The sequence below is a fragment of the Aquarana catesbeiana genome, linkage group LG10, assembly GCF_042186555.1.
Source record: "Aquarana catesbeiana isolate 2022-GZ linkage group LG10, ASM4218655v1, whole genome shotgun sequence".
Taxonomy (NCBI): domain Eukaryota; kingdom Metazoa; phylum Chordata; class Amphibia; order Anura; family Ranidae; genus Aquarana; species Aquarana catesbeiana.
In genome coordinates this window covers 79,148,607-79,163,422 of record NC_133333.1, presented here as the reverse complement: position 1 = coordinate 79,163,422, position 14,816 = coordinate 79,148,607, and the positions used below count along the sequence as shown (strand labels likewise).

Genomic DNA, 14,816 nt, shown 5'->3' with positions numbered 1-14,816 from the left:
CTCAGAAGGCAAAGCAGCTAGCTCCAACATGCGGCATGTGAAAGCGACCGCAATCAAAAAAGGCAACCTCCATAGAGCTCGTAATCTAGAGAATCTCCATAATGTTCTCAAAGTAAGGCATCTAAAAGCACCAAAGGAAAAAAAATGCAGGTCCCATGGTAGCAACAAAGAATGCACAGGGGTGCCACGTGATGAAACCCTAGGATAAGGGTATGGAGCAAAGGGGGCATAGCCAAAAGTAATTGACAAACAAGACCGCAAGGACAGAGACCTGACCCTTAATGGTGCTCAAGGCACGGCTGTGCTCAAAGCCCCGTTACAGAAAGGTCAAAATCCGAACCACTGAGAAGCAACATGGAGCATCTGATGCCTTGCACCTCAAAAAATAAGCTTCCAAGAGTGATGATAAGTTGTACAGGAGGCAGATTTATGGGCAGTGAGAACTAGCATCAAGTGTAGAGTTTTAAGGACACTAAAAATTCTTCTTTTTAAGGGCTTTTCTTGCCCACTTTTATTAAAAGAAGGTTCCAGAAAACACAAAATATGAAATTTCCACATTTATCTTCCCATCAAAACAAAGGAACATTCAGCACTCCTGCTTTGGTCTTACCTTTTAGGCCTTTGTCTGTCTCCCACAGACCATCGCCCTACACAACTCTGTGCACACAGCTAGCAGCTCCTTGCTGCACTGGCTTCAACCTCTTTCCTAGGTTGAGCCCTCTTGACTCCTGGGCAATGACTTCCTGTCTGCTGGGGTGGAGCCCAGAACCATGGTCAGGTCACTACTAATAGCTTAGCACACACTTGACCAGTTAGTATGCTGGTGGTTCTGAAAACCTGCACTGAGGAATGGAGATATCATCCCACCAGGATCACTATCTTATCTACAAAGCGGGAGAAGATTACTTTCCGGCCAGAACAAAAGAGACCAGAGCCACCAGACTATAAAAGGGCCCTGGACTCCTGGTCCAGGTGCTCGGATTGTCCAGGGAACCCACATAGACAAGATTTTTTTCAGCGGACCCTTCATGTGGAATTGCACATACAGGATCGACACAAAGGTGGGTACCACAAGACCCAGAACCAGTATGCAGGACCCCAAGCCCCACAGAGTGTGTATCGTGAATGACATGTTGTCCATCAGCACTGCACAAGCCCCTGCTCAGAGGAGTGGAACATCCAGATGGCCATTCAGGACAAGCCCATGTTTTCTTGCCAGCACTTAGGTAAAGCCCAAGGAGCGGAGGCCAGGCCAAGGGGAGCACAACAAACTGGGAATGCGTGTCCCTGGCCATAAAGCGCAAGAAGCGTTGGTGCCCAGCACAGAAGGGAAGGTGCAAGTAGACAGCACTGATATCTATGGGATCCAGGAAATCCCCTTGCAAAAAGAGAGCCACTACCAAACAAACCAATGCAGTCTTCCACTCCTGCACCTAGCCTTCCAGGGCCTCGAGGTCCAGGATGGGACAAACTCCTTCCTTCTGCGGAACAGTAACCAGAATGGAGTAAAAACCCATGAAACTTCACCAGGTCTGGAATCAGGCCATTAAGCCCTTTAGGATCCTGCACCGCTCTGCAAAGAACCTGCAGATAAGACAGGGAGAGATGAGGATGCAAAGGAAGGAACTAGGCTGGCCAAGAGTAATTCCATTGTGACGCCCAACAAAAACCAGTATGCGGGCCCATATTTTGTAAACAGCAAAGTCCATGGATGTGCAAACCGACATCCCACCTGGTAAACAGGTGGGGACAAGCCTGCACACCAAGAAGGGCTTGTGAGCCCAGGATCAACTGTGCCACCTGCAGAAACCTAATGAAGCTAGGACCTTCTGCTCGAGGCAGTGACCGTAACAAGAGAGCGGGCGACTGATACAATCCACTTGTCAGTGGTACCATTGAAAGCGGTAAGGTCCTTTCCAGAATCCTAAATGCCATGTCTGTCCTGAAGATGGGAGGACTCCAGTGAAATGTGGGGATTAGCAAGGTGAGAACCACCTCTATAGCAGCAGCCCAACTGTGCGGTGCACACATACTTACGGATGAACACAGGCCAAGCCCCCCCCCCCCCACCCAGCTGCAGGTACCAGGCAGCCACACTGAGAACTGGGCAGGGCACCAAGCATCCCAAGGCACAACAATAGGAAAGGGGGAAGGGAAAACCCCCACTCCCTACCCACCGTAGATGTTGGAAAAGGGAAACCAGGTTTCAGAGCAAGCCACCCACAGGACATCGCCAAAATGACCACCGGCCGAGGCCACTCAAAAGATAGCCACTAGCTGAGACCACTCACAGGTGGCCACCTAAAAGATGGCAGCTGACTGTAGCCTTATTCTCTTATGCCAAAAGCCAAGCAGCGGGGAACAAGGCAGAAGTCCGAGGGGTAGCTAGCAGCGGCACAAGATGGCAGGTGTCACAGGTCGCCTAGCAGGCCGCAAAGCCACGGTCTAAAATGACGGGCAGTCAGACTGCATGGTGCGACCCCCCCGCAGGGAGGCCCAGCAGCAGGACCGGGAGGCAGCCCAGAGAATTCCTGGCATGTCACAGTGAATGACAACCACCCAGGGTGCAGGATTGAACCCTGTACTGCACACTTCCCCCAGCCACCGGTCCCATACCCGCCAGGGAGGAGAGGAGGTGTGCACATGGACACAGATATCCCCAGGAACCAGCAGACCCCCTTCAGACAACCCCAGGGGGTGGCACATCCATCAGAGGACCCAGGCAGGATATGTATAGATCCAGAGCAGGCGGATGAGCCCAACGACCTGGGGGGGGAGGGGGGAGCTTGTAGACTGCATGTTAGTCCAGGGGGGAGGATGAGACCCTGCAGGGCCAACCACCAGGCCTAGAGGGGAGGAGGAAAACCCCCAGGGCTGACCACCCCAGGGAGTACCCACACCCCACACCACCCGGGGAGTAAGGCATCTGCTTACCGATCCACGGATAGTGTGGGTACCGCTCCCAAGACAGAACCTCCTCACCACCAAAGTGGGAGGCTGTCGGCCAGGGTAACACTGTGACACGGACTTCAGGTGCTGGTTATATGTGTCCCCATGAGACCTTTAACTTGCTGGCCACCCCAGTCCAGGATGAGGCTGTCGTAGCCAACCCAGTGCATAGCTAAATGTCTGCGTGCGCTCGTTGGCCAGACTGGGATGACCACTAGATCTAGATTATCCAGCCCTGCTGTTGATTGAAGGTCTCCACAGGAAGAAAAAAAAAAAGGAATGGAGCCATAAGACCCAACAGGTCCGTACTCTTGAGACTCTAGACAGAAATAACTTGCTTGCCTATAGCAGAACTGGGTTTATACCAGCTAGGGCAGCCCATAGGCGGTGATGTGTTCTTTTTCTGCCTGGTGTCCTACTCCTGTAGGTGGTGCTATAACCCTATGGTCAAGACTGAAAAGAAGCTATGTCCGTCAATAAAACGTAAGAGAAATGTATTTTCCTCTGTATTTATTTATTTATTTTTTAACATGTGACCGCCAGAAGAGGACTAGAACCTCTTCCCACTTATGTTTACCTGCAGACAGGCTGGGAAAGAGCTGGATCATGTGATAGCTATAGATCGATTATCTTTTTATCAAATTAAATACAGTGCCATCATCCATATACTGTACATAAAGAGAAAGGATATTTATCAGTGTGTATATAGTATCACTAAATAAAAATAAGCACTAAATACTAAGGGATTCATTTGTATTACCTCTATTAAGAAGGTCAGGTGGCTCTTTCTATATCCATCTCCATAAACATCCAAGATTTTCATTAGAAATCTACATTCAAAAACAAAAACAAAAAAAAACGGTATTGTAAAGTTGGTCTAGAGAAAAAAAGCCCATTAAGGCCTCATGCACACAAATATTTATTGACTCCAAAGTCATCAAGTGTAAAATCCTGAGTGTATTCCCTCTCCTGGAGAGCTGCAAATGTATGGCTGTACGTGCCCGTACGCTTGTAAATGCTGATGCTCCTGTGCATCTGTGTTTACCCGCACATGCAAAAACGGCATATTTCCCTACTTGCCAGTATCTTGCTCAGGTGGAACCAGGGTAAATACTGGCAAACGATGATGATGCCCAGACACATTGGCGTTTACAAGAGTATGGGCGCATCCAACCATGCACCTGTATGGCAGACAGTATGCACCACCTGTGGCTCCACAGACATGGGAATTTTACAGGTGAAGATTTTGAATCTAATAAACGTCTGTGTGATTTTGTTTCATGCGGTCCATTGAGGGAAACTGGAATTCAGAAACAATTGGGTTATACTGCTGCCTAAATGAAGATTGGGTACTGGCAAACAGATAAATCTTAAGCCAGCCCCCATACAATCCACCGTTCTACCCAGCATGTCTTTTGTAAAAAAGCAGTACCAGGAGCAAGGAATAAACAGTGGGGTGGGATGTGTGTCCATAAATGGACTCCAAGAAATACATTTTACTGTAAGAACAAAAATCTTTTCTTTTGTGAGCATTGAGGGACATAGGAATGGTCAGTAAGTGTCAATAGTAACAGCCCATGCCTCACCAAGGAGCCGTAAGGACATTATAGCTACACCAAGGGGATAAAATGAGATATGATAGCAGGTTGGTGGAAGGGCAGGCAGCAGGCAGAGTAGATTTTTTTCCAAGCAAAAGTCAAGGCAGGAAGAAGGCAAGAGAGTAGTCAGTGTCCAAGAAGAGGTCAAGGCAGTGGGCAAGCAAGAGAGGATATGAAGAGCCATACGCTAATATAATTGGAACACTACTGTAATTCTAGTATGTACTAGTGCAAACAAAAGAAAGATGTGTGGACATATTTTCAAATACTCTTGAACTGACACCTTCAGGTTGCAGTGACTCATGGCTTTACAAAGAGTTTTTTCTTGGATGGTTTGCATCTTAGTTTGTACATCTGTTCACAGGTTTTTACAGTATGCAGGTTCCTCTGTAGCTTTGGAGTATAGTATATTATTCTATTATAAGTGCATACAATCCAAGTCGATTTGATAAGTCTATTAGTGACATTTTCATTATTATTAACTTTTTTTTTGTGTTGTATTAGGAAGATCATCATTATTATGATCACTACTATTGTGGTCATTTCTATGGTTTTGTGTGTGTATATATGTATGTATATATATATATATATATATATATATATATATATATATATATATATATACACATATACACACACACACATACATACATACATGCCACTTTGTTAGCAGAACCGCCGATAGGGAGGGGGGGTGGTGGGATGACCACCGGTCCTCCTGTAGTTGGCACGAGCACACAGGGGGGAGGATTAGCACGGCAGGGTGGGAGGGGGGAAAGCACAGGAACAATGCACTGTTTCTCTTTCCAGCAGCTGAAAGCCGGTTTTTCTCCTTCTACCTCCCGACTTTCAGCTGCTCGAAGGAGAGACACACAGTGCATTGTTCCTGTGCCTGCCCCCCTCCCACGCCTATCCTCCTCCCTGCCCTACCCACAAATAGGCATGTGCCCCTCATAAGCTTTTAGGTCAGGCTGCCGACTAGGAAACTGTACTCCGGTGTCAGGGCTCAGCAGGGTTGCAGTGTGGAGGGGCAGTGGCATGGCTTCCTAGGGGAAGCAGCAGCCAGCTGGGCATGCACAGAGCCTCCACGCTGATCCCTCCCCTCTCCACCAGATCTGTCCTCTTCTCTCTACACGATCCTGGGGGACAGCCAATAGGAGCACAGGGGCAGGGATAGCGATTGTCACTCACCCTGTACATAGAGAGGAGCTAGACACTGTCACTCTGGCTGTATGGAGAAAAGAGGGGTGGGGGGGACCAGGACCTATCACTCAGCTTTTATGGAGAGCAGATGGCGGGGTGTCATTGCACTGGATTGCCACTGAGCTGGTGAGCGCTACAGGGGTCCATATACATCAGTATAAAGGGGCCCTATACATCCCTATTTTATCACTTTATATATATATTTTACACACATACATATATACACGCACACACACACACAGTATCTCACAAAAATGAGTACACCCTTCACATTGTTGTAAATATTTTATTATACAGGTAAAAGCCAGTAAATTAGAATATTTTGAAAAACTTGATTTATTTCAGTAATTGCATTCAAAAGGTGTAACTTGTACATTATATTTATTCATTGCACACAGACTGATGCATTCAAATGTTTATTTCATTTAATTTTGATGATTTGAAGTGGCAACAAATGAAAATCCAAAATTCCGTGTGTCACAAAATTAGAATATTGTGTAAGGGTTAAATTTTGAAGACACCTGGTGCCACAAACTAATCAGCTGATTAACTCAAAACACCTGCAAAGGGCTTTAAATGGTCTCTCAGTCCAGTTCTGAAGCCTACACAAACATGGGGAAGACTTCAGATTTGACAGCTGTCCAAAAGGCGACCATCGACACATTGCACAAGGAGGGAAAGACACAAAAGGTTATTGCTGAAGAGGCTGGCTGTTCTCAGAGCTCTGTGTCCAAACACATTAATAGAGAGGCAAAGGGAAGGAAAAACTGTGGTCAGAAAAAGTGTACAAGCGATAGGGATCACCGCGCCCTAGTCAAGATTGTGAAAAAAAACCCATTCAAAAATGTGGGGGAGATTCACAAGGAGTGGACAGCTGCTGGAGTCAGTGCTTCAAGATCCACCACCAAGAGACGCTTGAAAGACATGGGTTTCAACTGCCGCATACCTCGTGTCAAGCCACTGTTGACCAAGAAACAGCGCGAAAACCGTCTCACCTGGGCTAAGGAAAAAAAGAGCTGGACTGCTGCTGAGTGGTCCAAAGTCATGTTTTCTGACGAAAGCAAATTTTGCATTTCCTTTGGAAATCGAGGTCCCAGAGTCTGGAGGAAGACAGGAGAGGCACAGGATCCACGTTGCCTGAAGTCTAGTGTAAAGTTTCCACCATCAGTGATGGTTTGGGGTGCCATGTCATCTGCTGGTGTCGGTCCACTCTGTTTCCTGAGATCCAGGGTCAACGCAGCTGTCTACCAGCAAGTTTTAGAGCACTTCATGCTTCCTGCTGCTGACCTGCTCTATGGAGATTTCAGGTTCCAACAGGACTTGGCGCCTGCACACAGCGCAAAATCTACCCGTGCCTGGTTTACGGACCATGGTATTTCTGTTCTAAATTGGCCAGCCAACTCCCCTGACCTTAGCCCCATAGAAAATCTGTGGGGTATTGTGAAAAGGAAGATGTAGAATGCCAGACCCAACAACGCAGAAGAGTTGAAGGCCACTATCAGAGCAACCTGGGCTCTCATAACACCTGAGCAGTGCCAGAAACTCATCGACTCCATGCCACGCCGCATTATTTTGTTGTAAAGCGCTACGTAAACTGTTGGCGCTATATAAATATTGTATAATATAATATAATAATTAATGCAGTAATTGAGGCAAAAGGAGCTCCAACCAAGTATTGAGTATTGTACATGCTCATATTTTTCATTTTCATACTTTTCAGTTGGCCAACATTTCTAAAAAATCCCTTTTTTGTATTAGCCTTAAGTAATATTCTAATTTTGTGACACACGGAATTTTGGATTTTCATTTGTTGCCACTTCAAATCATCAAAATTAAATGAAATAAACATTTGAATGCATCAGTCTGTGTGCAATGAATAAATATAATGTACAAGTTACACCTTTTGAATGCAATTACTGAAATAAATCAAGTTTTTCAAAATATTCTAATTTACTGGCTTTTACCTGTATGTTTCATGTTATAACACTGAATAAATTACACTGCTACAATGTAAAGTAGTGAGTGCACGGCTTGTATAACTGTGTAAATTTGCTGTTCCCTCAACATAACTCACACAGCCATTAATGTCTAAACCGCCAGCAACAAAAGTGAGTACACCCCTAAGTGAAAATGTACAAATTGGGCCTAAAGTGTCAATATTTTGTGTGGCCACCATTATTTTCTAGCAGTGCCTTAACCCTCAGTGGAAGACAGGCAGGTGTATTAAAAGGTAAGATTTGGCACCAGAAGATGCCTGCTTTGCATCTGTGGGAACAATTTACTCTGCATTACAATGTGACAGGAGTGCTTTAAGTAAAATAAGTACCTTCTCTCTTGCTTCAGACATCTCATTATTTTCTGCACTTGATGGAGTCTGTTGAGTATTTGCTCATTGACCTGAAAAATTTATAGAAAGTGAAAAAAGTTCAGTTTTTATTTTGTTCAACAGAAGCCATAACTACACAGTGCAGCAGGTGACCACATATATTTGTCCATGGCAAGTCACAGTATCCATCTATACCGACTCAGTGTGCAGACATTTGAACTTTTAAAAGGAAAATTTTTTTTGAAAGCCACAGAACTAAGTATGGCATTAAACATCAATTTACAAAAAATGCACACTGTGGGGTTCATTTACTAAAAAAAACGGGAAGTAATGGTCACTCTACATTTAGTTACTCCCAATTAAGCCAATTAAGACTTCAACTAGGTGAACATGTGAATGGAAAAGTACACCGGCGAACATGCCTTTGTAAATGTCAGATCGGCATATCCGCGAATTTGCAAGTGGCAATTGCTAACAAATTTACTATATGGAACTGCACTGCAGCCATGATCACATGTATGTGAATAAAACATTCTTATGTGAGATCTGCTCTACCTCGTGTGCATGTATTTATGCATTTTCCAATTAGTATTCCTAGTTTGTTTTCTTCTTTTGCTAACGAATGCAGTTATGAATTAGTAATGTCTGCTACTCTGTAAAGTTACATGTATTCAAAACATTTATAGGGCGTACACACGGTCGGACTTTGTTCGGACATTCCGACAACAAAATCCTAGGATTTTTTCCGACGGATGTTGGCTCAAACTTGTCTTGCATACACACGGTCACACAAAGTTGTCGGAAAATCTGATCGTTCTAAACGCGGTGACGTAAAACATGTACGTCGGGACTATAAACCGTCGGGACTATAAACGGGGCAGTGGCCAGTAGCTTTCATCTCTATTTATTCTGAGCATGCGTGGCACTTTGTCCGTCGGATTTGTGTACACACGATCGGAATTTCCGACAGCGGATTTTGTTGTAAGAAAATTTTATCTCCTGCTCTCCAACTTTGTGTGTCGGAAAATCCGATGGAAAATGTCCGATGGAGCCCACACACGGTCGGAATTTCCGACAACACGCTCCGATCGTACATTTTCCATCGGAAAATCTGACCGTGTGTACGGGGCAATACAGTTACATATCTGTTATATGTTTTTTTTTTTTTAATTTAGTTTTTTTAGGAGACACTATAAATCAGTAATTATTTATGTTCATTCTTTAATCATACTACACTATTATGCAAGTCTCAGCATACCTAACACACTGGCTTGGTGGTGAGCACTGATACCTACAAAGCATTCAGGTTATGAGTTAAAATCCCAGCCAACCTACCACCCACCTAAGGTAACGGTGTTGATTTTTCCAGTGCACAAGTGGAAAAAAACAAAAAACGTAAACTAAAACCCTGCACGTTAACTAGTGTGTGATTTTTGGAATTCAACACCATAATATTTTTGAATACTTATATATCATTGCATGCATTTGAAGAGTTAATATTATGGAATCAACCAAACTGATGTGGCATGCGCTATTGGGCATTCGCCTATTTTCAGCATATGCTGCTGGGTACAATGCAAGCTTTCAGTAGGTGATACCATCTTTGGGATTTGAACCCATGGTATGAGTCTTTCAAGGTAGGAGTGAAGACCACTATCCTACTGAGCTGAGCACAATCATACTTAGAAAATACGTTTACCAGTGTTTCATTCTTTTAATTCCTTACAATAATGTTTTTGAAAAATTACATACCATTGTATGCATTTGATATTATATTATATTATGGAAACAACCATGCAGATGTGGCAGTGGCTTATAGGCATTCGCCTATTTTTAGCATACAATGTTGAAAATTTAAGCAGGTGATATCATGCTTGTGATTTGAACCCATGGTCAGAGTGTTTATAGGCAGGAGTGCAAACCACTAAGCCACTGAGATGAGCACAACTCTACGTAGAATATACAGTAGTAGCATGATTAATGAATCAACATAGAACAAGATAATCGATATTCTCCTATAATACTAATGTAAGATCATTGCTAAATCATCACAAATTTGGAGATGCGACTTGAAATTTGAACAGATATGAATGGTAATCATGGAGTACGACTTGTCATGCGACTCTGCCCAAAGTTGCAGGACAAGTCGCACAAGTGTGAAAGGAGCTTATGCTAAGGTAAATCAGTGAGTGTGCATATATACTGTACATCTGTTTCTTGTTGTCATTATCATAGAGGACTGTTTAATATTAGGTACATATCTATTGTTTCTTTAATATCTGCATATTTTCTATTGGTCCAGGGGACTAATGTCTCATCCCCTTTCTTAACTGTATATAAGCTGTCCTGACCTGAATACAGATGAATATAGACTGAAGAACGATATGTGTCTGTCGTCTTATTTCCGAGCACTCGCACACATTACAGGTTGAATGTAGACTGGCCAGCAGAAGTGTACCTATCAAGGGGTACTAACCTTTCAACAGGCAAACAAAAACCGGCACATCAACGCTGTTATAAAAGAACTTTGTGTTGTTTACATACACAAAGCTCTCTCCTGTCACTTGCTCCGACGATCGTCGGGTTCCGTCCATAAATCATTGGCTGGGAACTGCCGATCTGCATGTGCTGGAGCCAGTGACAGCAGAGCCAGGCGGGCACGTGCACACCCCCTACCTGGAAATGCAGAATATATATATATATGAGAGAGAGAGAGAGAGAGAGAGAGAGAGAGAGAGAGAGAGAGAGAGAGAGAGAAGAGAGAGAGAGAGAGAGAGAGAGAGAGAGATGGAGAGAGAGAGAGAGAGAGATGAGAGAGAGAGAGAGAGAGAGAGAGAGAGAGAGAGAGAGAGAGAGAGAGAGAGAGAGAGAGAGAGAGAGAGAGAAGAGAGAGAGATATCTACATACACACACACAGATATAAAAAGTCTACACACCCCTGGTTAAATGTCAGGTTTCTGTGATGTAAAAAAATTAGACAAAGAAAGCATTTCAGAACTTTTTCCACCTTTTAATGTGACTTGTAAAGTCAAGCCAAGTCAAGATGTGCCATACTGATAGACTCATACCCAAAAAGACTGAGTGCTGTAATAAAAACAAAGTATTAGTTTAAGGGTGTGCATACTTATGCAACCATATATTTTTTTTTTTATTTTAACTTCCCTCTACCTAAAAGATTTCAGTTTGTTGTTCAACTGAGTTGTACAGTTTATAGGTCACATTAAAAGGTGGAAAAAACTTCTGAAATGATTTATCTTTGTCTCATTTTCTTAGGAACCCGATATTTTAACAGGGGTGTGTAGATTTTTTCCAATATATATATACACACACACACAGATACGTGATTCTGCACAGCCGGCCCACACTGTAACTGTTAGCAACTCTATTTCCCTTGTTTACTAACCTGATAGCTGGCACTTCTCCATTCCCCATACTCAGACCTGCGCAGAGAGCAATATATATATATATATATATATATATATATATATATATATATAATGACCCAACAGAGATCAGAATTCATTCACTGCTCAGTTTATTTCCGGGTACAGCATATTTTATAGTATACATAGTAGGTGAGGTCGAAAAAGACACAAGTCCATAAAGTTCAACCTATGTGTGTGATTTTATGTCAGTATTATCCCTGTATGTTGTGGTCGTTAAGGTGCTTATCTAATAGTTTTTTGAAACTATCGATGTCCCCCGCTGAGACCACCGTCTGTGGAAGGGAATTCCACATCCTTGCCACTCTAATGCCCCGTACACACGGTCGGATTTTCCAATGGAAAATGTCCGATCGGAGCGTGTTGTCAGACATTCCGACCGTGTGTGGGCTCCATCGGACATTTTCCATCGGATTTTCCGACACACAAAGTTTGAGAGCAGGCTATAAAATTTTCCGACAACAAAATCCGATCGCGCCAGTTCCGACCGTGTGTGGCCTGTTCCGATGCACAAAGTGCCACGCATGCTCAGAGGAAATTCCGAGACGGAACAGCTCGGTCTGGTAAACTTAGCGTTCGCAATGGATACAACACTTTCGTCACGGTGCAATGTTAAAATGGTTTAATACAGCGTACTCTCTTCTTCTTTATAATGTAAGAAGAATGAAGTCGTTTTGCTGCTCATGTTCACACAGACTTCTCACAAACTTATTTCTTTATTATTTATCGGGATTCCCTTAATATATTTTGATTTGTCACATCTGACAAAAATATTTTTAGTTTTTTTGTTGTTTTTTTTTTTTTTTTTTAAAGGCAGTTTTTTTTTTATTTTAGGTTTGTATTTAAGGCCTCAAATATGTCCTTTGGGGAGATGTTGGACATCCTGAAGAAGGCCGACTATGATGGAAAGTATGGACCTTACCCCAACCCCAACGTCAGAAAGGCCAAGACCATGGCGAAAATGGTCAGGAGTCTGCACCGGAATTTCGGGGTACGACGATCGAAAGATCAGCTCAGGAAACGGTGGTCGGACCTCAAATTACGAGAACATGAGCAGTACAGAAAGATCCGGTGAGTGCTGCAAAAAAGTAAGTAGTTGTGCTGTGTTCTATTCTTTTTGTGTTTATTACACTCGTGGTGCTCCATGTGCTTTTCTTAAAAGTGTACATTTTAAAATGGCAACTTTCATGTTCATGGGCACATTATTCGTTTGTATCAAACATTTTTCTTTCGGCCTATAAAACACCATTGTTTTGGCCATATGCATTTGGCCACATTTTTTACTCCCTACTTGTATGAAACGAATTTGGTTGTGTAGATGGCTTTGTTACTAGAATGAAATGCAAACTAGATTCTGTGTAAGGAGAGGACACTGAGCAGCTGTTTTCAGATGTGGACACTGGAGCACTAGTGTGGGACACCAGAACACCATTTTTTATTAGGGGGGGCACACAGGTGCTCCAGTGTATACTATAGGGGGGGTCTCAATCTGTGAAGCTTGTACTAAACAGGTAAAGTATTGCAGCTTGACAAAGGACACTGAAAATGCTACATTTTGGAACAAAATTGACAATTGTACCCCACTTCCAAGCAATGTTTCCTATTTATAGTTCTGCCATCAAATATCTGTGTGCTAAGTATACCATTTTTGTTTTACAAATCCCCCCAACCCAAGAAGAGCAGGAGGAAGATGATGTGGTGGAACTAGTCACCGCAACAGGTGAGTGTCTGCGACCACAGGCTCAGGTAAGAGATGGATGCCGGCATATTTTTGATACCTGTTTTTGTTTGGTTTCTCTCTTTTTAGGTGATCGTAATGTTGTGGATCCAGATCCTTTCACATCAGAAAGTGCCCAGATCCTGATCGGGGAGATCATGGGGTGTAATTTAGAATTGGAAAACCTCAAGAAAAACATTAATGATGTTATTCAAAAAAATAAAAACATCATTGATGTTTTGGGGCAAGTTTAAAGCCCCTCCAAATCACTTTCTTCTTTTGTGTGCTACAAAGTTCAAAATGTTTTAGCGATTTTTAGAAAAGCCAAATTTGGAGGATGCACACAGTGTGCCAACATGTGCTATCTGCCATCATGGGAGATAAATGTAAGCGTTTTGGGGGTGCAACCCCTTCCTCAATAATAAAGTAGCTGAGAGGAAGGGGTTTCTCCCCAAAACACATCCCTTGATCTCCCGTGATGGCAGCTAGCACATGTTGACATTGGCAAATTTGTGTGCATCTTCCAAATTTGGCTTTTCCTGGGGTGACTTCACCCCATCTGAACGCAATATCAAACACAGTTCCTATATACTCATGTCTGATATTGCCTTCAAGTTCTACCAAATGTGAACTTTGTAAGTTCAAGATTTGTGTCTTTCTTGTTGGTTTTACACATGCCTGTTTTATCTTAAATGGACATTTCTATTTTTGATAATGCCACCCAAAAAATTGTTATACAACAAACATGTTGGTTTGTTTTAAAAACCTTTTCTAAATGCACATGTGATTGTGCAGGTATTAAAAATATTGTTAATCAAGAATGTGTGGATTATTGTCTCAATGCTACAACACTTTTGTGGTGATGTAATTGCTGCTTTCTGTGAAAATGGGGGTTATTTCCTAAGGGGCAAATCCTCTTTGCACTACAAGTGCAGTTTCAAGTGCACTTGTAGTGCAAAGTGTCTTTGCCTTTAGTAAATAACACCCAACAGTGCTTTGTATAAGGTTACACAATCACGCCATTTTCAGGATTTCCCACATTTCTGTCAGGGTCAGCTAAAATAAACACAAGCAGTAAATGTCACCAAAGATTTGCTTTTTTTTGGATTTTATTTGATAAAGGGTTCACAAATTGTCTGGCATATTGCTGGCCCCCCTACCCGCAAAGAACTCAAGGTATCTTAACCGGACATCACGGGCACTCAGGGAGGGCAAGCCAGGACGGCCACTTTCAAGCGCCGTCAGGGTTGTTTCATTTATCATTCCAGCCTCAGGCCCAACTGAGCCAGCATATTTGGTAGAATGTTGGCGTAAAAAGTTATGTAGAACACAGCACGCCAGGATTATATGATTAAGTTTATACTCCGCCATATGGATGGGTGTCAGAAATAGGCGGAACCGGCTGGCCATGATTCCAAATGTGTTCTCCACCACTCTTCTGGCTCTGGCCAGCCGGTAATTAAAAACCCTCTGTTCCGGGGTGAGGGTCCTCATCGGGAATGGCCGCATAAGATGGTCCCCCAGCGCAAATGCTTCATCCGCAACGAAGACGAATTGGAGTCCTTCCACATTCTCTTCTG

General features: G+C 43.3%; 1 protein-coding gene across 2 annotated transcripts in view; it reads right to left on the bottom strand.

Moving 5' to 3' along the window:
• The window catches only part of TFPT (TCF3 fusion partner), an 87,193-nt gene that overhangs the window by 33,274 nt on the left and 39,103 nt on the right, over nt 1-14,816 (bottom strand). For both annotated transcript variants that reach the window (XM_073602312.1, XM_073602311.1), the window contains 2 exons: nt 8,077-8,147; nt 3,710-3,779 (listed from right to left, as the gene is read on the bottom strand). In XM_073602312.1, coding sequence (XP_073458413.1) covers nt 3,710-3,779; nt 8,077-8,147 — 141 coding nt within the window. The remainder of the gene's footprint in view (nt 1-3,709; nt 3,780-8,076; nt 8,148-14,816) is intronic.